At 35.3% G+C, this 25409-nt stretch overlaps 1 protein-coding gene across 44 annotated transcripts in view; it reads right to left on the reverse strand.

Moving 5' to 3' along the window:
• The window catches only part of ANK2 (ankyrin 2), an 819525-nt gene that overhangs the window by 189977 nt on the left and 604139 nt on the right, over positions 1-25409 (reverse strand). For all 44 annotated transcript variants that reach the window (XM_031944040.1, XM_031944043.1, XM_031944046.1 and 41 more), the window contains one exon: positions 1982-2080. In XM_031944040.1, the coding sequence (XP_031799900.1) occupies positions 1982-2080 (99 nt within the window). The remainder of the gene's footprint in view (positions 1-1981; positions 2081-25409) is intronic.

A 25409-nucleotide genomic window follows, 5' to 3' on the forward strand; every position in this document is an offset into this window, starting at 1 on the left:
TCTTTACCAAGAAAAATACTGATTCTACATCTCCATAAAATTTCTAAAATTTAAACTTTTGAAAAATTTCAGGCTTAAAGCCATCTTGAAAAATCTTTAGTGTTTTATATACTTTGGAAGGCAAAGAAACAAAGTTCTTTGCCCATTACTGAAACATTTTCTAACCATAGTAGCAAACCAAACTAGTAAAAGAGTCACAATAAATACTTTCTTCAGTCTGTCTTACAAATCTATAGGGAAGAGACATGGGCCTTGATTTCCATATAGGTATTTTCAAATGACAACTAGCATTTAAATACTTACCACTTTAAGTGGCATTATTACAAAATAAGACTGCAAAATTATTGATTTACTGCTAGAAGAAATCTCAAAGGTCATCTCTTGGAAAGATCATCATTACAAGTAAGGAAACTAAAGTTTAATAAATGACTTGCCCAGTGTGAAACAGATATTAATCAACAGAGTTCAAGTAAAAAGTGCTAAAAAAATAGATCCATCGATAAATGCATTTGTTATTAATGACTTAAGGATGATCCTAATCAATCAAGTTTTTATAAATCTAATCATAGTCTTAGGAGACACATTTTTGAGAAAAACTGAGAAGAAAATTAATAGAGTTATTGAATATTTATAGATAAACTAAGATTAAATACCCAGTTGGTTCACTTACAAATACCTTATTTCTGCCAAGATGCCTGGAAATCACAAGGGATTTTAACATTTCTGAGAATTTACAGTGTAATATGACCTCCACTAATGCCTTGTACTGAAGTGTTAATTTTGGAACCAGATTGAGATTTTACAGTAACCACAGAATACAAAAGATCACAAGACAAGTGTGAACTATAGCTAGTTGGACCTTACAGAAATAAACACCAAGCAAAAGTTCTCTTTCAAGTATTGGTGGTGTTGATATTTTGTACCAATTGCAGATTCTGTGTATTAGACCAACAACATACCTAGATTTCTCTTTAGATTACTATTTATGACCAAATCTCAGAGAAATAGCATTCACTGAAAATTTTTTCCTGATTTGCAAAAACTTATCTATCTCCTGCACTTATCCAAATTTTGTCCCCTTAAATACATATGCAAATTACTAATTAGAACGAAAATATCTCTGAAAGCAATGAATTCAATTCCATAAAAATCAGGATTGCATTTATGCGATAGGGGTATGAAAGTTTCATTTACTAGACAGAAATTTTGGGGGTTTTGGAAGCATTTCACTATTATAAGTCTCCCAAGTAGGCCAAATTATGTTGATCAACTTTAACTTGTGAATAACATTCTATGTTTATATAATATTTATTTTTTATATACATCTCAGATTTTTGTATCAATACTGAAAATTTTTGTAGTCATCTTTGAAGCCTTATTGTTAGAGAATGAAAAGTTGGGGGAGAAATCAAAGTGAATATTAGTAGCTAAAATAATATTCAGTACTTCCTAAAATGTTTCATTTTTATTTTTCCTCCAACTCAATAGTTTTGGTGGATCTCATCTTCTTCACAAAACCAACTAAGACAAACTTCCTTCCAAAGATTTTTAGTTACTGAAATTAAGTTGGTTCAAAGAAGCTCTAAAAATAAAAATGGATATAATGTTTATTCCTAAAAGAATATGATGATGATGTAGACCTCAATGATCACTAGTCTCTTTGGGAAAAAGAGTATAAATAATTAATATGCTTTTCACAAAGGTAAGCTATAAGGATCAAGAAGACCCTCATCTAAGTTTCATCACAGTTTCCTTATATGTAAAATGAGCTGGAGAGGAAAGGGTAAACTACTCTAGTCTTTGCCAAGAAAACCCCAAAAGTTGTCATGAAGAGTCACACTGGACTGAAAATAACTGAACAACAAGTTATAGGGTATCCCACATCAGTAGCTAAAATAATATTCACCCCTGTAGCTACACACTGGAGACTCATGAAAGGAACAATGACAGAAAGAAACCATTAGATCTAATCATGTTTTACCTCAGTAGCAGTGCTCTGATTAGCTCCATTTTCCAACAGATATTTCACTACGTCAAGATGATTCTCTTGAGCTGCCATGTATAAAGGAGTGAAGCCATTCTGAGGATAAAGAATAAAATGAGCAAAAAAGATGAAGTTATTTCAATGCATTAACAAAGATTAAAAAAACCTTTCTATGACAAACTATAGAAATGAGATAAATATTGTAGAAAAGTATGTTTAAAAAGGTAAAGTTGTCCCATGTATATCTTTATCCCTATATATATGTACACACACACACATCCAACACACATGATAAAACATAGTCCTTATTGTTTTCTTCATGAAGGTGTCTAAGAGTATTTCTCCAAGACATATATGTGTCTTCATTTTAAAAATCAGTAAAGGAAAGGTATTTTCCAAACCCTCCAAATAATAAATCAGAAACACTTTCTCGTAAGATAGATAGCAAATTATTACTCTTTAATAACACAATATTACTTATCACGTGTAAGCTAGTGATAGGCAAAACTAATAATGTTTTAAATCTAATAGAGCAGTTTACACTGAACATGCTGGCAATTTTCCTAATAAAAACACCTGTGAACTTGCTTTATTTTTAAGTGTTCATCCATAAAAATTCCCCCAAAATTGCAGGACTTGAATTTGGAACCAAATTCAAACTGCTTTATTTTATTTTTTGGCAAAGTATCACATCCTCATTCAAAATAGAGATGACTCTACGACTTTATAAAAATGATGAATAGGACTCTCATAAACTAATTCTTACAAAACAGTACTGATGACTAAATAATTCAGAGACATATGGATAAAATTTCCCATGTTATTCCCACAGATTCAAAAAATTAAAGGAAAACACTGGCAAGTAATGAATTTTTTGTTGTTGTAATAAAGATTTTATTTTCAAAACATATGCATGGATAATTTGAAAACATTGACTCTTGCATAGCCTTGTGTTTCAGATTTTCTCTTCCTTTCCCCACTCCCTCCCCTAGATGACCAGCAATTCAATGTATGTTAAACATATTAAAATATATGTTTAATCCAATATGTGTAAACATATTTATACAATTCTCTTGCTGCACAAGAAAAAATCAGATCCAAAAGGAAAGAAAATGAGTAAAAAAACAAAATGCAAGGGAACAACAACAAAAAGAGAGTAAGAATGTTATGTTGTCATCCACATTCAGTTCCTACAGTTCTCTGTCTGGGTGTGGATGGCTCTCTTCATCACAAGATCATTGGAACTGGCATCAATCATCTCACTGTAGGAAAGAGTCACATTCATCAGAATTGATCATTGTATAATACTGATATTGTCATGTACAATGATCTCTTGGTTCTGTTCATTTCACTTAATATCAGTTCATGTAAGGCTCTCCAGGCCTTCCTAAAATCATCTTCCTGATCATTTCTTATAGAACAATAATATTCCATAACATTCATATACCACAATTTATTCAGCCATTCTCCAACTGATGGGCATCCACTCAAGTTTCCAGTTTCTTTCCACTATGAAAGAGGCTGCCACAAACATTTTTGCACATGCAGGTTCATTTCTTTCCTTTAAGATTTCTTTGGAATATAGGCCCAAGAGAAACACTGCTGGGTCAGAGGGTATGCAAAATTTGATAACTTTTTGAACGCAGTTCCAAATTGCTCTTCAGAATGGCTGAATCCATTCACAACTTCAGCAACAATGTATTAGTGCTCCAGTTTTCTCACATCCCCTTCAACATTCATCCTTTTCTTTTCCTGTCATCTTAGCCAGTCAGATAGATATGTATTGGTATCTCAGAGTTGTCTTAATTTTCATTTCTCTGATCAATAGGGATTTAGAGCATCTTCTCCCATGATTAGAAATAGTTTTAATTTCTTCATCTGAAAATTGATTTTTCATGTCCTTTGACCATTTATCAATTGGAGAAGGGCTTGGATGCTTATAAATTTGAATCAATTCTCTATATATTTTAGAAATGAGGCCTTTATCAGAATCTTTAAATGTAAAACTTGTGAAGACCACGTATTTTAAAATGAGCCAGGGTCAGGAATTCAGGTTAGGGGAAAATCGTCAATCTTTATTCTGTGAAGAAAGATTAGAGGTGGAAGGGAATAGGCAATAGCAATGTGTGCAGCTGAGTCAAGAAGCTAGCTAGACCAGAAGCCACATGACCAGCAGCTGCTAGCATGGAACCCAGGCTCAATCTCTCCCAGCCTCCCTTCCTGTCTCTCTGCCTCCACCCACCAAAATCGTCATTTCCTATACAACACATCAGGACTTACACAGAGAGTGGGCAGGGGCCATTATTTATCCAAGCATGTATATTAATAGAGTATAGTCCAATTACTATTTAACCTCACGGGCTTGGGACCTCAGTGCATCAACTCAAGCCTCAGCCCATTACAAAAACTGATTTCTCTATTTATTGCTTTCCTTCTGATCTTGTTTGCATTAGCTTTGTTTGTACAAAAACTTTTAAACTTAATATAATCAAAATTATCTATCTGGTGTTCAATTATGAGTTCCAGTTCTTTGAACACAAATTCATTCCTTCGCCACAAATCTGAGATGTAAACTATCTCTGTTTCTCTAATTTGCTTATAATATCACTATGTCTAAATCATTAAAGGAATTTTCCATTTAGATCTTATCTTGATATATGGTTTTTAGGTATGGGTCAAGTCCTAATTTCTTCCTTACTAGTTTCCAATTTTCCGAGAAGTTTTTGTCAAGTAGTGAGTTTGTATCCCCAAAGCTGGGGTTTTGGGGTTTGTCAAATACTAGATTGTCATAATTATTGCCTATTTTGTCCTGTGATCCTATTCCACTGATCGACTACTCTATTTCTTAGCAAGTACCAAATGGTTTTGATGACTACTGCTTTATAATATAGTTTTAGGTCTGGCACAGTGAGGCCACCTTCATTAGCATTTTTTTTCCATTAATTCTCTTGAAATTCTTGACCTTTTATTCTTCCAGATGAACTCTTAAATCTTTTTTCTAGATCTGTAAAATAATTTCTTGGGAGTTTGATTGGTATGGCACTAAATAAGTAGATTAATTTAGGTAGTATTGTCATTTGATAGTATTCCAACTGATTAGGTCTGACTTTATTTGTATGGAAAGTGTTTTGTAGTTGTGTTTGTATAGTTCCTGACTTTCCCTTGACAGATAAATTTCCACCATTTTGGGAGATTATTTATTTGTAACTGAAACTAAAGCTGCCTCCAGAAAACCTCCCTGAGAAACCTTTCTCCCAGAGAGAACCATCTTATTATTATATTTAAAAGAAAAAGAAAACCACATTTCTTCTACCCAGAGAGAACTCTTATATTTTAAAGAAAAAAAAAACCCAATAGGAAGTTAATTGTCCTTTGAATGTTTTGTAGAATTCACATATAAATCCATCTAGCCCTGGATATTTTTTCTTAGGGAATGGATTAATAGCCTCTTTTATATCTTTTTCTAAAATGGGACTATTTAAATAATTTATTTCCTCTTTTGTTAACCTGGGCAATTTTTGTAGATATTCCTCCATTTCATTTAGCATATCAAATTTATTGGCATATAGTTGGACAATATAACAACTAATTACTGCTCTAATTTCCTCTTCATTGATGAAAAGTTCTCCCTTTTCATTTTTGAGACTAACAATTTGATTTTCTTCTTCCTTTTTCTAATCAAATTAACTAAAGGTTTATCTGTTTTGATAATTTTTTCATAAAACCAACTCTTAATTTTATTTATTAATTCAATAGTTTTCTTATTTTCAGTTTTATTAATCTCCCCTTTTATTTTCAAAATTTCATATCTGGTATTTAGTTGAGGGTGTATTCTTTTTCTAGCTTTTTTAGTTGTAAGCCCAATTCATTGATTGTGAAGACCATGTATTTTTAAATCAGCAGGAGTCAGGAATTCAGGTTAGGGGAAAATCGTCAGTCTTTATTCTCAGTGAAGAAGGATTGGAGGTGGAAGAGAATCGGCAATAGCAATGTGTGCAGCTGAGTCAAGAAGCTAGCTAGACCCCCAGCCACATGACCAGCAGCCAGGAGAAAAAGAATACAGGCCCAATCTCTCCCAGCTTCTCTTCCTGTTCCTCTCTCTGCCTCCACCCACCAAAATCATCATTTCCTGCACAACACATCAGGACTTGCACAGAGAGTGGGCACGGACCATTCTTTATCCAATCATGTATATTAATAGGTTATAGTCCAATTACTATTTAGCCTCATGTACTTGGGGCCTCAGTGCATCAACTCAAACCTCAGCACATTACAATTGATCTTCTCTTTCTCTTTTTTATGTAAGGAAGCATCTACAGATATAAAATTTTGTTTACCTTCTTCCCTGAAAGATAATGCTCATTTTAGCTAGATAGTTTATTCTTGGCTGTTATCCAAGTTCCTTTGCCTTTCAGAATATCAGATTTCAGGCCCTTGAATCCTTTCAGGTGGAAACTGCTAGGTCCTGGCTTATCCTGATTGTGACTCCTCAGTTTTTTAATTGTTTCTTTCTGGCTGCTTGCAATATCTTTCCCGTGGTGAGATAGTTATGGAATTTATCATATATTCCTTAGGGATTTAATTTTGGGTTTTTTTTTTCAGAAGGTGATCAGTGACCCCTTTCAATGGCTATTTTACCTTCGGATTCTAAAATATCAGGGCAGTTTTCTTTTACAATTTCCTGTAATATCTAGTTCTTTTTTTCATCATGGCTTTCAGGAAGCCCAATAATCCTTAGATTGTCTCTCCTAGATCCATTTTTCAGATCAGTTGTTTTTCCTAGGATATATTTCATATTTTTTTCTATTTTTTTGTTTTTGTTTGATTCTTGAAGTCTTATTGAGTCATTCACTTCCATTTGTTCAATTTTAATTTTTAGTGTATTATTTTCTTCAGTTACCTTTTTTAGCTCCTTTTGTAATTGTCCAATTGAAATTTTTTGTTCATTGAATTCTTTTTCTGTTTCACAAATTTTGTTTTCACTGAATTAGTGTCTTTTTCATATCTCTTTTGTAGGGCATTTTATGTTTTTTCCATTCCTTCTTGCAATGATCTCATTTCATTTCCTCATTTTTCTTCTAACTTTCTTTAAAGATCCTTTATGCAATCTTCCAAGAAAGCCTTGTGAAATGGGGACTAGCTCATTTCTCCCTTTGGGGCAGAAATATATATATACCATATATTTCATATACCATACTTATACATATACCATACTTCATCTGGAGTTGCTTTGCCTCTAGGACCCTTAGGATTTGAGATCTGTTCTCTCTCTCTCCATAAAATCTGTTTATGGTGAGAGTTCTTTTTGGTTTTTTATTAATTTTTTAAAGTTCTGAGGTCTGTTCAATTCAAAGGAGTGATAGCTACTTTAATTTGCCCTGGGGCAGTTCTGCTGATTGATTTCCAGTGGCGGGTAATGACAGCAAGGTCTAGCATTCTACCTGGGCTCAGTGGTTTATAATTTGCCTTTTGTAGCAAATCTGCCAAATCACCTGCTTGCAATTAGGACAGAGTAGTTTAAGAGGCTCATAGAAGATTCCATGCACAGAAGGTGCATGGAAGCTGAAATGCTCTGACCATTTGCCCCAGCTCTGTGCCCTGGTCTACCTGTGCTTGTCAAACTATTTCCCTGCCTGTTTGAAACAGACTTTTTCTGAAGTTCTTCCAAGGTTTTTTCTTCTGGGAATGAGTTATACTCCAAATATTTGTGGATTCTTTGACTCCAAAATCAGTTTAGAGGCCTAATTTGCTGTTAGTTTGAGAGAAGGTCAGAGGAGGTCACAGAAAGTTTTGTCTGCTCTCTGCCATCTTGGCTCCACCACCTCTTGGATCCACCCTCAAGAGGGTTTTAAGAAACCGTGAAATGCTTTGTAAAAACAAAAATGTATCTAGATTCACCTTTCTTTACCCCAAAGTAAAGAAACACAACTGTTTTTAGAGTAAAAGGATAACTTATTCAGATGAAGAAAGAGCAGGTCTGGTTGTAAGGATTGTAAAAAAGGAGAAAACAGAAGCCAGATGTTGAAAGAGAACAAAGTAGATTCTAAGTTATTTAATATTTCTTATGTGGGGACAATACTAAAAGAATATCAATCACGATTTAGTAAATACCGACATTAATTTTAGGATAACTAAATAACCACTCTTGTTTCTAAAATTATGGCCATATTTTAGACAACTGAAACCCTGCAAGAGTTTTAATCAGGGCTAGATGATCAACCACCAACAGCATTTAGATATTGTAGAGGTGAATCATACATCAGGAAGGAAAGTGAGACCATATGCCCTTCCAGGTTCCTTCTAGCACTAGATGCCTATGATATTAAGTTCAGGATAATTAAAATTATATCCTTAAATTCAGCTTCAGTGTACAGCTGCGGGGCTTGTAAAAGACAATAAGTACCAATTGTAGTTATAAAAATAAAAACTTTTATCTGTTCTGGAGGTGTTAAATGGGGCAAGAGAACAAAAGATGAGATTATCCCCTTTTGTCTGATAACCAAAGAGTTTTTTAATTAATGCATGCATGTACCCAAATTTCTTCAGATTAGCAGGAGATAATAAATTTCTGACTTGGGAAACATATTACAGATTGACTTACTATTTACACGCTAAAGGTCGCCTTACTTTAATAGACAACATTTTACCTTGGTAACAAAATAGAACTTTAACTGCTAATGGCAGAATTATTCTGCCTATGGTCTATGAATAGTGGTCTATGAATAAATTTTGGATGGTAAAGGTATGGCAGCATGAACTTGAATGCATTTTTTAAAAAATATCTTTATTAGGACAGCTAGGTGGTGTAGTGAATAGAGCACCTCTGAATTCAGGAGTGTTGGAATCTTTACTAAAGTATTAAGACATTTCTTTACAAAGTGTGAAGACATTGGAGTTGATTTGATCTGATTTTGGGCCAGAACTTGAAACAAGGTATTAGGTGGAACTGATTGAACAATGCTTGTGTTCACACCTTTAGAGAGCTCAAGTATCTAAGTACTCAATGGAGTTCACAGAGAGTTCAGGGCTAGTATGAGAGCTGAATTCACACCTTCCTTAGGACCAGAGAGCACTCTGGGAGATAACCCAGAATCCCTCTCCCTCCAGAAGGTGGAGTTAACCTTTGGGAGATCACATAAATTAAGGAAGCTCTTGGAGAGCAAGAAGAATTTCTCCAGAACATCAACAGGGCTCTGAGACAGAACACTCTGGAAGAAAAGACTACTCGCCACAGAATGGAGATTGAGAAGCCATGAGATGGAGTTGAGCTGGAGGCTGAAGAAAGCAGAGGCAGGAGCCAAGGACAAAACTACAAGATCTCTTGGAGCCAGGCAGTGAGATAGGCCTCAACTAACCGGGATAATTTTGTAAGGAGAAATAAACGTTTGCAATTTTTACCAGCTGGCTGCGATTTCGAAGTAATTATTTATTTCAACTAAGACTAAGGCTGGCCCGCAAGAAAACCTCCACAAGGAGGACCTAAGTTCAAATACAGTCTCAGACATCTAACACTTCCTGGCTATGTGACCCTAGGCAAGTCACTTAACTTCAATTGCCTCAGGGGAGAAAAATCGTTATTTTCATGAACTTCTAAATGAAATTTAGCATTTTCTTCAGTTGTTAAAAATATTATTCTGAGAAGAGGTGCATAGAGTACATATGCCCAAAAAGGCTCATGATAAAGGCTCATGATATGTAAATGTATTTCTACTATTCAAAACTTTTTTCAGAAATCCTCCATTCTCATTGTTCCCAATCTAATTTCTCACATCTAGACTACTGAAGACTTCTGTAAGGACCTCCTTACTATATCTTTCTATGGTCTACTATAGCCTGCAAACCAATTTCAAATTCTTCCTAAATCACTGCTTTCAACTGATTATCCTATAGCCTATCAAATCAAATTCAAATTCTTTGGTCTGGAATTCAAGGCTGTATGTATGTTAATCCCACCTTGTTGTGGGATGTTGTATTAGTCTAAGAATCTCATTAAGTTCCATACTCATTCTCCCCATTAACTCCTACTATCTGAGCATTTACTTCTACTACTTGATTATCTCATATATGGTCTAGATTCAAAGAAACAGAAGCAAATGAATCACTTCCAAAGGCATAGTTTCCAACCATTATATATCCTCAGCATGGAGAAAGCCAAGTCACTGACTGGAGGGGTTATTTGGATCATATTATGAAATTTCATTTTGAAAAATTAAGAAATATCATATTATGAAAATTATTAAAGTAATATAAATGTCTTACTACATTTCAATCCCTAGGTGGAATAGTCAGAATAAACTAATATTGTACTTCATCACTTTTCCCTTTCTTACACTGTTAATTTATATACATTGAAGAAATTTGGGTTGTAATGCCGGAGAAACTGAGCAAGACAGAGATTAGAGACCAATTCAATAGTTAATTAAATGGAGAAGATACTGGGACCAAATGGATCTTGAGACTATCGTCTCAAAGAGGCCAACCCTCAAGTATTAGAGGGCAAGCTTTTTATAAGATAACAAGAACAATGACATAGGGGGGAGGTACCTGGGTGGGGATAACCTAATGGGGGGGAGGCCCCTAGGATGACACAATGGAGGGAGGTTACTAATATCCTAATGACATCTAAAATGGATAAACCTTTATCCTGTCAAACATTAAGAAAGAATGTCTATAACCTAAAGATATAAAACCTTTATCTCATCAACCATTTAAGAAGGAATGATTATAGCCTGGGATTTTGGGGCAGAGCAACTGAGGTAGACCTTTATCTCATCAAACATTAAGAAGGAAAGGTTATAATCTGAGGCAGAATAACTAAATAGGACAATTGGAGAAACTGGGTCACAACATCAAAAGGGAATTTTGGCACAACATTCCCCACTCTTTCTCTTGTAACTATTCAAATCTTTGAATTACCTTCCTCTAGAAGGTCTTAGCACCATAATTTTGAACAACTCTATGTGGAGTAAATAGACCAAATAAAAATCAAAATAAAACTAGAACAATGCAAGGACTTTTGGCAAGGTCAAGTCTCTCCCTGATAACCCCAGAATTAATCAGCAATATACAAAGTTCCTTATTTCAATCATGTCAAATCCTCTGCAGTTGGGGAGAATATGGACAGCTGTGGTCATTTCTGCATGACTTGGCCTCTGCTTACAGAGCAGCAGAGCTCAAGACAGTTGTGCTGCCCATTCAGAGGGGCAACCGGCTCCAGAGGAGAAGGGTGAGGCTTGGAGTAGCTCCACCTGTCCCTGCCCAGAAGAACAGACAGGGCTGCAGAAAGCGTCAGATTTCTGAGCAGATTACGCACAGTTAGACCAAGGCAGGCAAACCCCAAACTTTTAGAGGCCCAATATCAAACTACAAGATCCTTTTAAGTATGCTGAAATGTTAATTAAGGACCTGGGGTAACAGGAGTGGAGAAATAAATCACAGAGACTGCCTGTCCCAAGAAAGGTATCCAATTTCTGGTTGTTTCTAAAAAATAATCCCCAAAACTGAGTCTGCCAGGGCAATTCCAACTGAATAAGGGATTTCAAAGTTAAAGCACAACCAGCAAATCATAGTTCAGTAAATTGTAAACAAGGAGTAAAAATGAAAAGGACTGTTTAAAGGACTTCCAATTAAATCTGAACTAGTAAGATGGGGGTTAGGGCAAAAGTGCCAAAGAAAATATACCAATTTCCCCAATTTCCTATTTCTTCCTCCCTTTTTTTTTTCCTCAGAAAGGCATTATCAAATAACCATCCCACATATAAATCATATACATATGCAAATACATAACAGACTAAAAGTCCCTCAAACATAACAGCAATAGTTACACAAGTTTAACAGTTTTCACCCCAAGTGTTAAACACACAGTAATACAGTTAAAATTCTAACAACTCAACCACTTTCCTACTCCCCCATATCAGTCCAAATTACATCAGGAAAAGGGGCAATGGTTTTCTCAAAAGCTGCTTCCTGCTGAAAATGGACAGAAGATGCTTAGTCCAGGGAGGGGGATAGGTGTATGTAGTGTGGTGTGCTGACAATCAAAGCTTGATCTAGGTCCCAGAAACAAGTCAAGATATCTGTAATTTGACCAGATCTTGAAACAAAAACAAATCTAACGAAGAAAAGTTAGAACAATCTGAGATAGAAAGAGGGGTCCACAAGGACTGCTACAAGATGTGGCCTCTCATTACTGATAAACCTTAAAAAAAAACTTGAATATCCAGAGACAATATCTATTAACCAATAGATGACCAGACTAAATACTTATTTGTCTAAGTATTTAGGATATAATAATTACAGATAACCAGATTGAAAACAACAAGGTATGACATAATTGAATTAACAATTTCATATTGACCATTGCTCTGATTATAGAAATCAGTTATAGGAGGAAAAAATGCAGTGACACAGTAACTACAAACCCAAGAAATTTTACATCCAATAACGAATCCTAAACAGATATTTACCATAACTTTATATTTATACAAATCAATTTGCTGCTTTTAGCCAAGAACCAGGTAGCTACAACTTGATAAAAGATGTCTGGAACAGTTTAGAGGGAGGGAGGAGGAGAGGATTCCACTACCCTTCCTCCCACTCCACCTCCAAAGAGACAGGGGGGAAGGGGAGGGAAGTCAAACTTAACTTCACTCCAGGCTAACTAGATATTCCAATAGCTGAAGTAACAGCAATGGGGAGTGAGTTTAAATCTTTACAAAAGATCTCTACCCCACCCAAAATTTAAAGTAGCAGAAATCAGAGTGGGTAGGGAAATTCCATGAAACCCACATGTCCAGCAGAGCTGGATTTAAAGCATAATTTACAATGTTATAATATAGGTAACAAACAGCTTTAAATTCCCAATAATATGAAACTGCTTTTCCTATCTCATTTCACATAATGAAACAGCATAGTTTCTTTCTCTCCTTCTGGCCCCATGTGGCCATTATTCCCAATGGACTCTTCCTAAGCTCCAACTTGACTAAAGTTGAAGCTTTCAGAAAAGTCATATCCTTTTTGCTGCATACTCTACCTAATTAAAGGCATATGACCCCTTTTAGGCAAGTTAACAGAACTTCTTTAACAAGTTATTGTTCTTTTAAGATCTTATACTTAAAGATAACCAATTATAGCCTGTATAGACAACAGTAAAATTTACTTCCCAAATTTAGAATCATCTTTAAATTCCTAATCAAATGTTTTCTCCAGCTGGAGTTCAGTATTGAAATAACCAATTCCCAAACTTGATCATTATTGTGGATAGGTAAAAACTTTTAGTTTTCCAAATCCTTGCAGCCTCCTCATATCTCTTAGAGACAGAGCCAGACAAAAGAAAGTCTTTTGTCAATCCCCAGCAATTCCTAAAGAATTGTGCCAGAGCTCCCAAGAGCTCCAATGACGACTGCAAGCCCCAATCCACTTGACGACTGCAGTGTCCACTGCAAGATAAGGAAAGAAAAAATCTTTTACCTTGCCTAGAGTTCCGGATTTCCTGGTCAAGAATCAAGCAATGGCGTCTCAAGGACACACCAACAGTGACAACCACATCTGGTTATTCACACACAAGGCTAAGCCAATGTGTCTTTAAAAGACACCCAGATTTATACTCTGGAATGCCCAGAGTTGTGCCCACTGGTACACAGAACCAGATGTGTCTTAGGAAACACTCAGATAGTGCCAACTGCCTGCAGTTAGACACTACTTCTCAGAATTTATTTTGAGAACCCAGGTGTTAGCACAAGCAAGTATATTCTAATATTCTGAGAATCCAGGTACTAACACTTACTCTCTCCTGGCTGAATCGAAAGTATCCACTGTCAGGTGTGGCCCCAGCTGGTGAACTGCTCTCTTTCTGGAGCCTCTGGAGGAATCCAGAGGGCTGGCCTTTTCCAAGAAAGAGAAAACCCAGATCCCCAACCGTTTCCAGGCCCAAAGTAGAGACTTGAAATGTCTCTAACCCCTAGTCTTGTTCTCAGTTCCTGATATCTCACTGGGGAAGCTCCAAAATGTAATGCCAGAGAAACTGAGCAAGACAGAGATTAGAGACCAATTCAATAGTTTATTAAATGGAGAGAGATACTGGGACCATCGGATCCATGTTTGGTCCCAGGGCTGGACTCTCTGAGAGTATCAGAGGGCAAGAAAAATGACATAATGGGGGAGGTACCTGGATGGGGATAACCTAATGAGGGGGAGGCCCCTACGATGACACAATAGAGGGAGGTTATTGATATTCTAATGACATCTAAAATGGGATAAACCTTTATCCTGTTAAACATTAAGAAGGAATGTCTATAACCTAAAGGTATAAAACCTTTATCTCATCCACCATTTAAGAGGGAATGATTATAGCCTGGGGTTTGGGAGCAGAGCAACTGAGGTAGACCTTTATCTCATCAAACATTAAGAGAGAAAGGTTATAACCTGAGGCAGAATAACTAAATAGGACAATTGGAGAAACTGGGTCACGACATTAAAAGGGAACTTTGGCACAACAGGGTCAATGTTATTATTTTGTTCTTTACACAGGAAAATTTCAGTTTACATTTTTCTTCCCTTCAGGCTAAATTCCAATGAGGAAATAAATAATGCAGTACCAGGCCTATTTAACCACCTCTAAGTCAAAAATTTCTTCTCTCCCTGGAGGGTCCTTGGAGCCTATTATTTTTGATAGCTAAATAAACAGCTACAAAGAGTCAATGACGCAACCCAGAAGCAATGGGGCCCACTCTAGACTCTGGGCCTTTGCAAATTAAATATAGACATAATGGAATTGTGTTAACCTTGTTCAAAACAGGGGCATTATTTTAATTTTCAGTAGTTCACATCTTTTCCCCCATAGGATTTTAAAAAGCTTTGCTGCAGCCCACTCATTACACTAGAACCATGGTCCCATAAAGGTTTTTGTAAAGTTGCTTAAATAGAATGCTGACATCATCATTACCAGTTTATGTATATCTTTTAAGAAAATTCATTGCTAGTTCAATTATTAGTCTTACATTATTTCAATAATGCAAGAAAAGCACCATGTTATTTAAAATGTTAACACAGATATCACCTAATTAACGCTTATAAATTACTACAACTATGCTCCACCCTGCTTTCCAAAACTAGGTGGATCTACTTTAATAGAGGAAAGAATGTGTTATAATTTTGCTTTTAAAGAAGTCAATTTGAGAACAGAGTCATTAAAGTTTACACTAAACATAGTAGAGACTTAAGAGAAAAAATTCTTCTGTTGGAAGTTAGCTACTTAACAATCCATGAAAGTGATGTTTTTATTGTATATGATGATGGAATTAAAACTGAATCATCTCTTTTTTTATTTTTTGCACTGTTACAAACTAAAATTTTTAATCACGGAAACACATTCTACAAACATACAGCAAATTTGACTCAGTTCAACAAATATCATTCATCTTATGTGCTATGCAATTGGGGGAATAACAAAATGTAGAGAAGACACAGATCCTACCCTCTTTGGAGTGATAGGAGCTAAGATCCATGAAAATATCAGCAAGCTGAATATTAAAACACAATAGAGCATTGGAGAGTTGCAAAATAGAATTTTCTGTGAGATCCAAAGGAAGTCATTCTCATTATGAGGCAATTACAGATGCAAAAATAAAGTAGCATTTGAGTATGGCCTTAAAGGATGGCTGTTATTTGAGAAGGTGAAGAGAAAGAGAAGGGACATAGAAAAGTATTGGCAAAAACATGGAAATGGAGAAATGCAGTTCATGTTTAGAGGACAATTTTCTAGTTTGGAAAACATATCCAAAGTACATGAAGGAGAATAATGCGATAAGGCAGGAAAAGAAGGGGAGGCAGATTGGAAAAGGATCTTAAATTTTACTTGGTGAGACAAAAGATAAATACTCTTTAAAGAGAGCGGTGTTTATGACCATATCCAAAGATATGTGTGTGTGTTTATCAGGATAGGAATGGGAAAATGGAAATAAACTGAAGCCCCAAATGGTTGTCCTTTATCCAAGGTCACACAATTTGTAAATGGAAAAGGCAAGATTTGAATTCCTTCTGATTCCAAATCCAAAATCCTTTAAATTGTAAATTTACCAGGAATGCAGGGCTGGTTCAATATTAGGAAAACTATCAATATAATTGGCCATGTTAATAACCAAATTAACAAAAACCATATGATCATCTCAATAGATGCAGAAAAAGCATTTGATAAAATCCAACATCCATTCCTATTAAAAACACTTGAGAGTATAGGAATAAATGGACTTTTCCTTAAAATAATCAGCAGCATCTATTTAAAACCATCAGTAAGCATCATATGTAATGGAGACAAACTGCAACCATTCCCAATAAGATCTGGAGTGAAACAAGGTTGCCCACTATCACCGTTACTATTTAATATTGTATTAGAAACGCTAGCTATAGCAATAAGAGCTGAGAAAGAGATTAAAGGAATAAGAATAGGCAATGAGGAAGCCAAAGTATCACTCTTTGCCGATGATATGATGGTATACTTAGAGAACCCCAGAGATTCTGCTAAAAAGTTATTAGAAATAATCCACAACTTTAGCAAAGTTGCTGGTTATAAAATAAACCCACATAAGTCATCAGCATTCTTATATATCACTAACAAAATCCAACAGTCAGAGTTACAAAGAGAAATTCCATTTAAAGTAACTACTGATAATATAAAATATTTAGGAATCTATCTGCCAAGGGAAAATCAGAAACTTTATGAGCAAAATTACAGACCACTTTTCACACAAATTAAGTCTGATCTAACCAATTGAAAATATTAAATGCTCTTGGATAGGCGAGCAAATATAATAAAGATGACAATATTACCTAAACTAATCTATTTATTTAGCACTATACCAATCAGACTCCCAAAAACTATTTTTAATGACCTAGAAAAATAACAACAAAGTTCATATGGAAAACAAAAGGTCAAGAATTTCAAGGAATTAATGAAAAAAATCAAATGATGGTGGCTTAGCTGTACCAGATCTAAAATTATATTATAGAGCAGCAGTTACCAAAACTATTTGGTATTGGCTAAGGAATAGATTAGTTGATCAGTGGAATAGATTAGGTTCAAGGGATAAAACAGTCAACAAATATAGCAACCTAGTCTTTGACAAACCCAAAGATCCCAGCTTTTGGGATAAGAACTTACTGTTTGATAAAAATTGCTGGGAAAATTGAAACTAATATGGCAGAAACTAGGCATTGATCCATACTTAACGCCGTACAACAAGATAAGGTCAAAATGGGTTCATGACCTAGGCATAAAGAATGAAATTATTAATAAATTAGAGGAACATAGGATAGTTTACCTCTCAGACCTGTGGAAGGGGAAGGTCTTTATGACCAAAGAGAACTAGAGATCATTACTGATCACAAAATAGAAAATTTCGATTATACCAAACTGAAAAGTTTTTGTACAAACAAAACTAATGCAGACAAGATTAGAAGGGAAGCAATAAACTGGGAAAATATTTTTACAGTCAAAGGTTCTGATAAAGGCCTCATTTCCAAAATATATAGAGAATTAACTCTAATTTATAAAAAATCAAGCCATTCTCCAATTGAAAATGGTCAAAGGATATGAACAGACAATTCTCAGATGAAGAAATTGAAACTATTTCTAGTCATATGAAAAGATGCTCCAAGTCATTATTAATCAGAGAAATGCAAATTAAGACAACTCTAAGATACCACTACACACCTGTCAGATTGGCTAAGATGACAGGAAAAAATAATGATGATTGTTGGAGGGGATGTGGGAAAACTGGGACATTGATGCATTGTTGGTGGAGTTGTGAACGAATCCAACCATTCTGGAGAGTAGTTTGGAACTATGCTCAAAAAGTTATCAAACTGTGCATACCCTTTGATCCAGCAGTGTTACTACTGGGATTATATCCCAAAGAGATTATAAAGAAGGGAAAGGGACCTGTATGTGCATGAATGTTTGTGGCAGCCCTTTTTGTAGTGGCTAGAAACTGGAAACTGAATGGATGTCCATCAGTTGGAGAATGGCTGAATAAATTGTGGTATATGAAAATTATGGAATATTACTGTTCTGTAAGAAATGACCAACAGGATGATTTCAGAAAGGCCTGAGAGACTTACACGAACTGATGCTGAGTGAAATGAGCAGGACCAGGAGATCATTATATACTTCAACAACAATACTAGATGATGACCAGTTCTGATGGATCAGGCCATCCTCAGCAACGAGATCAACCAAATCATTTCTAATGGAGCAGTAATGAACTGAACTAGCTATACCCAGAAAAAGAACTCTGGGAGATGACTAAAAACCATTACATTGAATTCTAATCCCTATATTTATGCACACATGCATTTTGATTTCCTTCACAAGCTAATTGTATAATAATTCAGAGTCTGATTCTTTTGTACAGCAAAATAATGTTTTGGTCATGTATACTTATTGTGTATCTAAGTTATATTTTAATATATTTAACATCTACTGGTCATCCTGCCATTTAGAGGGGTGGGGCAAGAGGTGAAAATTGGAACAAGAGGTTTGGCAATTGTTAATGCTGTAAAGTTACCCATGTATATATCCTGTAAATAAAAGGCTATTAAATAAAAAAAAAAATAAAAAATAATAAATAAATAAATAAATAAATTGTAAATTTAGCTATCACCACCACCACCATCATCATCATCATCACCACTACCACCAACTTAGAACCAAATGCCTCTCCACTGCTCTTTCTTCCTATACCTTATCTGCAACCAAACTGGAAAGCATGCTTTTATTACTTAACCACACCTATGGTTTACTGTCTCTATGTATTTACTCTCACCGAACCCTCACTTACACCACTGCTACTTATTCCATGAAGCTACCTTGATCTCCTTAGCTAGAACTGATCTCTCCATGTTGTGCCACAGTTCCCTTTTGATGTACTGACCTAGGATGTCCTGAACTAGTTTCCCCATTATCCTATTAAGTTACTCTGCCTCAGGTTATATAACCTTTCCCTCTTAATGTTTGATGAGATAAAGGTCTACCTCAGTTGCTCTGCCCCAAAATCCCAGGCTATAATCATTCCCTCTTAAATGGCTGATGAGATAAAGGTTTTATATCTTTAGGTTATAGACATTCCTTTTTAATGTTTGACAGGATAAAGGTTTATCCATTTTAGATGTCATTAGAATATCAATAACCTCCCTCCATTGTGTCATCCTAGAGGCCTCCCCCCATTAGGTTATCCCCATCCAGGTACCTCCCCCATTATGTCATTATTCTTGCCCTCTGAGACTTAAGGGCTGGACCCTTTGAGATGATAGCCTAGTCCAGCTCTGGGACCAAACATGGATCCATTGGTCCCAGTATCTCTCTCCATTTAATAAACTATTGAATTGGTCTCTAATCTCTGTCTTGCTCAGTTTCTCTGGAATTACATCCAAATGACAGAGCATTTCCCATTATATATCTTTTAATAACTTTTTTTTCTTTTGAATGTTTCTGTCTCTTTAGTCTGTGAGTTCCATCTTATCACAATGCAAATGTATATATTTATTGAATTGAATTTGTTGAAAATGTATTTATTGTATTGAATTTCTTAATTTCATCTGTTCATCAGAAATACAGAGAAATTACTGTCTCTATCTTCCTTGTATGCCTTATAGGTTGAAAGATTACTAAAGGAATTTTGATTGTCTTGGAGAAAAATATACAGCCAAAATAACTGATTTTAGAGCAAGTAATCCCTAAATCAAAGCCTAATAGATAATCAACAAGATTTGTTGTGATCTGTTTAAAGCATACTATTTAAAGATAAGCAATTTTATAAAAGCAAATCAAGGGCAATTTCTATGGGGAAAAATATAAAAGAATACAACATGATAATAATTCTGACAGGTTATAAACAACATTATGAAAATCAAGTTGCTTCATTTTTGATTGTCCCAGATTCTAAATCCAGTACCCCCAGTTTTCAATCAGTTTCCAGAAGTACATTAAGAAAGCACTTCATTCCAGAATGATCCCTCGTTAAAGCTATCACTGGGAGCACTCAAGTGATTTTAGAAGTGGGGTAGAAGAAATTAAGGGACTAAACAGATTTTGTAGTAGTTAGTGACACTCTTTCTTAAGATTGTAGGGTTTGAACTAAAAGAAGCTAGCTAAGGGCAGCTAGGTGGTGCAGTGGATTGAGTACCAGTCCTGAAGTCAGGAGGACCTGAATTCAAATCTGGCCTCAGACACATAACACTTCCTAGCTGTGTGACCTTGGGCAAGTCACTTAAGAAGGAAGGGAAGAAGGCAGGAAGGGAAAGTGGGAGGGAGGGAGGAAAATAAAAGAAGCTATCTAGTCTAACTCCTTACTTTATGGATGAAACTGAGACACAGTGCAAAGGTACATGCCCAAGCTATATAGGTAAAAAATAGCAGAGCCAGGATTCTAATTCAGGGGCTGGTGATAACAAGGACAGCTCTCCCTTCTTCCAATAAAACATGATATGAAGAGCAGCAAAGACTACATCTTCAAAACACTATATAGGATCTTCCTCTTGTATTCAATGAGCTGAAGAGAAAAGAAAAAGGAGCATATTCCTTATCCCTCAATCATATCTTCTAATATTCTTGGGTCCTCCACCATTAGCTGGCCAAGTGGATGATGCACATCAGGTTAACTATTAACCACGATGCAAAATTTAATTACTACTTCATTTGAATAATCTGATTAGCAGTTGATTCATTCAATACCTGTTGTTAGTGTGCTCCAAATCCATTTCTGGGGTTCCATCAGTACAAAACTCCTGCAAATATTTACTGCTCCTTTTTTATTTAGAGATAACACTATCAGAGAAAGTTCCCCATTTCTGAAAGTCCAAAACTATGGCTTTGGACTATGAATCTTAAACTTTTGTAAGTTTGGTATCAAGAAAATTGATTAAAAGCATAAGGTACAATCTCTGAAGCAAGTCATGATGAGACTCAGTGTGTAAAAATATGGAGTTAGTTGCACTCAGTCTCTCGTTCTTTCTACACATGCCCACAACAAATACATGCACATGCAACTTGTATGTACTAAAGCTTGTATTTCTTCCCCCTCCAAAAAAAAAAAAAAGTCTTAAGGCACTGTTGGTTATAAGTGGGGATAGTAGATGGTAGAAGACTCTAAGAAAAAGGAAAAAAGAGTTGGTGAGTAGGAGGGTGGAAACAGGAAGAGAAAAGGAGGATTTTGCACATCCTGTTTTCATCTTGAACAAAGGATTTGGCTTCAAAACACTAAAGTACTACAGAGATTTGCCTTCATCTGGTGGAAATAATAGGTGACTAAGGAGCCATGTAGCAGGAATCAGTGGATCAAGAGAAGGTAGATATGTGTGTGTGTGGGGAGGAGGGGAGATGGAGGAGAGACCTTTACCAAAGGAGTTTTCATAATTAGGATTACATATGACTCTGGAAATAACTGATAATTCTATATTTATGAGTATGTGTTCTTTTTTCATCCTTGTTTTAATAAAGCAGAAATCTACAATATACATGTTAAAAGTTAGTTTTGGCATGCTGCAGGGATAGGGATATTTCTAGGTTTTCTAGTTAGGAGTCAAGTGAGGGAGAAACTCCATACCCTTCTCTCTCCCCAGCAATAACTTTTATTTGAGGTTTTTGATTCATGAGAGACTAGTGGATAGTGTCTGGGGTTAGGAAAGCCATCATTCAAATCCAGCTTCAGATACTATCTGTGTGATCCTGGGTAAGAGATTTATCCTTTATTTACTTCAATTTCCTCAAGTATAAAATGAGGATAATAATAGCACATATTTCATAAGGTTGTTATGATGATCAAATGTACTACTATTTGTAAAAAGTACTTAGCATATAGTACATTTTATATAAATTCTTATTCCTTTTCCCTCTGACACAAAAGTTTTCCTTGAATAGTACCAATAAATGTGTGTAATTATAAAGCACTATACTTTACTTAAGCCTTTAGTTAACTACATTTCAATGAAATATACCTGCATTTTGTAAAAGACGTGAAAAAACTAAAGAAAATTTTAATAATATTATTAATAATAATGAATACTATTCAGAAAAGTGGAATACTATTATAGTAACAAATATTTCACTTATTAACTCAGCACAAAATTACAAAGGTCTGTGCTGTATTATACTTTCTTCTAGATATCAAAACATTGCACAGAGTCATAGAATTTCAGAGCTAGAGCTCTCTTTGGCCATATAATCCAGACTATATCTGTCCAGTATATCACACCCCTACAAGAAACTATCTTGCTTTTGCTTAAAGACCTCCAATAAGTGAAATTCCACTATTGTCATTATTACCTAGTGAATCTAAACACCCAGGTTTTCTTCATCTGGATATTGTTAAACTATTATGCCCCATTAAAATCCACATACCAAACATTCCACCAACATGCATTGTAAGGCACATTGATTGGTTTCTTTCTATATATGGGAGGAAACCAAAGTAGAATAATTTTCGTCTTGTTTGACAATTATTCTCATTTATACGCCATTCTGATTTAAATGAATTAACCTGTTTGGACATTTTTTTTAAATACAAAAACCATATTGATGTGCTTGGAAACTAGTATAGACTAGGTACAAATGTCATACCTACTGAAGCATCAAATGTCTTCATGATACTTGGTTTAACAGAATAAACAACAAAGTTTGCCGTTTTCTGAGGAACTGAGATTCTATAATAAGCTTCCTCATTTCCTGATGTTTTGATAATCTTATGTAGGTGGCAACTTCAAATTCAGGGAAGCTCTAGACATTTTGTATGGATACATCATTACATATCTGAATAAGAAGCTAAACACATTCTAGTTACATGTAGCTGGTTCTGAGGCCTACACAGAATTCAGTTTTAATGCCATATCTATTGTCAAGGAGCTAATAGCCCCAGAGAACTAGAAAAGTGACTGTTCTCTCCTTTTATCAGTCACACAGCTCTTTTGTATCTTTATACTCTAGAAACACAGATAAACTTCAAAAGAGATCTCATTTAATGTAGTAGTATTTTATGCAAAGCTTTATTAGCCATTTGGTATTCTCTACACAGCAGGATAGATAATATCTCAGATAATACAAGAATGTTCTAAACTCCAATTATACTACTTTTTAAAATCAAAAGATTTGTGACACTGCCCACCTAAATTTAAATAGAATTTGAAGTGAAGTAATCACTAGAGCAGCTAGGTATTGCAATTCATGGAGCACTGAGCTAATCAGTATTAATTTAATTAATTAATAAATTAATCAGGAGGAATAATTTCCATGAGTTCAAATCTAGCCTCAGATGCTTATTGACTGTGTGATCCTAGGCAAATCATTTACCTTTCTTTGCCTCAGTTCTTCATCTGTAAAATGAACTAAAGAAGGAGATTTTTTTTGCTGAGGATCAGCAAAGTGGGATCAAAGTTGGACTTGACTGAAATGACTCAACAATATTACATAGTCTAAACCAACACTCTCATCTAGTCATCCCACAATAACAACATTTTCTTGGTTTAAGTTCCCTTAAAAGGAAGAAAGGTCTGTTGCTCCTTCACGTTCTTTTTTTTCTAGAAACTCCATCCTATCCGTTAGTCAATTCCCATTGATCCTTCATCTACAAAACAGAACACCCTAGAGTTATAGCCCTCATAATTTCTACAATAGATTCCTAATTTGTCTTCATTCTTGCTACACTTCCCCCACTTCATATAGTTGCCAAGTTAATCTAAATCTCCGATTCATCAGTGTAAGCTCTAGCTTAAAAACTCACTGCAGTTCTCTGCAGTCCTATTTTTTTTTATTTTTATTTTTTTTTATTTAATAGCCTTTTATTTACAGGATATATACATGGGTAACTTTACAGCATTAACAATTGCCAAACCTCTTGTTCCAATTTTTCACCTCTTACCTCACCCCTCCCTAAATGGCAGGATGACCAGTAGATGTTAAATATATTAAAATATAACTTAGATACACAATAAGTATACATGACCAAAACATTATTTTGCTGTACAAAAAGAATCAGACTCTGAATTATTGTACAATTAGCTTGTGAAGGAAATCAAAAATGCAGGTGTGCATAAATATAGGGATTGGGAATTCAATGTAATGGTTTTTAGTCATCTCCCAGAGTTCTTTTTCTGGGTATAGCTAGTTCAGTTCATTACTGCTCCATTAGAAATGATTTGGTTGATCTCGTTGCTGAGGATGGCCTGATCCATCAGAACTGGTCATCATCTAGTATTGTTGTTGAAGTATATAATGATCTCCTGGTCCTGCTCATTTCACTCAGCATCAGTTCGTGTAAGTCTCTCCAGGCCTTTCTGAAATCATCCTGTTGGTCATTTCTTACAGAACAGTAATATTCCATAATTTTCATATACCACAATTTATTCAGCCATTCTCCAACTGATGGACATCCATTCAGTTTCCAGTTTCTAGCCGCTACAAAAAGGGCTGCCACAAACATTCGTGCACATACAGGTCCCTTTCCCTTCTTTATAATCTCTTTGGGATATAATCCCAGTAGTAACACTGTTGGATCAAAGGGTATGCACAGTTTGATAACTTTTTGAGCATAGTTCCAAACTACTCTCCAAAATGGTTGGATTCGTTCACAACTCCACCAACAATGAATCAATGTCCCAGTTTTCCCACATCCCCTCCAACAATCATCATTATTTTTTCCTGTCATCTTAGCCAATCTGACAGGTGTGTAGTGGTATCTTAGAGTGCAGTCCTATTTTTCAAACCTAAATTCTAGTCCAGCATTTAATTTCTATCATCAACCAGTTCCAATCTATCTATCCAGCAACATTTCTTGCTATTCTCTCTTTCCATTACAGATGAGGTAGTGCCTTAACAATTCCAAGCACACAGCTTGTATACTTGTTCCTACTATTCTTTCCATCTAGAGAATGTTTCCATATTTCCTCTTTGAAAATCTATCTCTATATTTGTGTCAAGATTCTGCTTAATCCAAGATGATTTCATAGAGGCCTGGAGAAACTTACATGAACTGATCATTGTACATGGCAATGACAAGATTATACAATGATCAATTCTGATGGAAGTGGTCTTTTCAACAATGAGATGATTCAGGCAGTTCCAATGATCTTGTGATGAAGAGAGCCATTTACACCCAGAGAGAGGACTGTGGAAATTGAGTGTGGATCACAACATAGCATTTTCACTCTTTTTGTTGTTGTTTACTTGCATATTATTTTCTTTCTTTTTTTTTCTTTTTGATTTGATTTTTCTTATGCAGCAAGATAATTGTATAAATATATATGCACATATTAGATTTAACATATATATTTTACCATGTTTAACATATATTTGGGGATTGCTTGTCATCTAGGGAAAGGGATGGGGGGAAGGTGAGGAAAAATTGGAACACAAGGTTTTGCAAGGGTTAATGTTGAAAAA

Source organism: Sarcophilus harrisii, chromosome 6, assembly GCF_902635505.1.
Source record: "Sarcophilus harrisii chromosome 6, mSarHar1.11, whole genome shotgun sequence".
Classification (NCBI taxonomy): domain Eukaryota; kingdom Metazoa; phylum Chordata; class Mammalia; order Dasyuromorphia; family Dasyuridae; genus Sarcophilus; species Sarcophilus harrisii.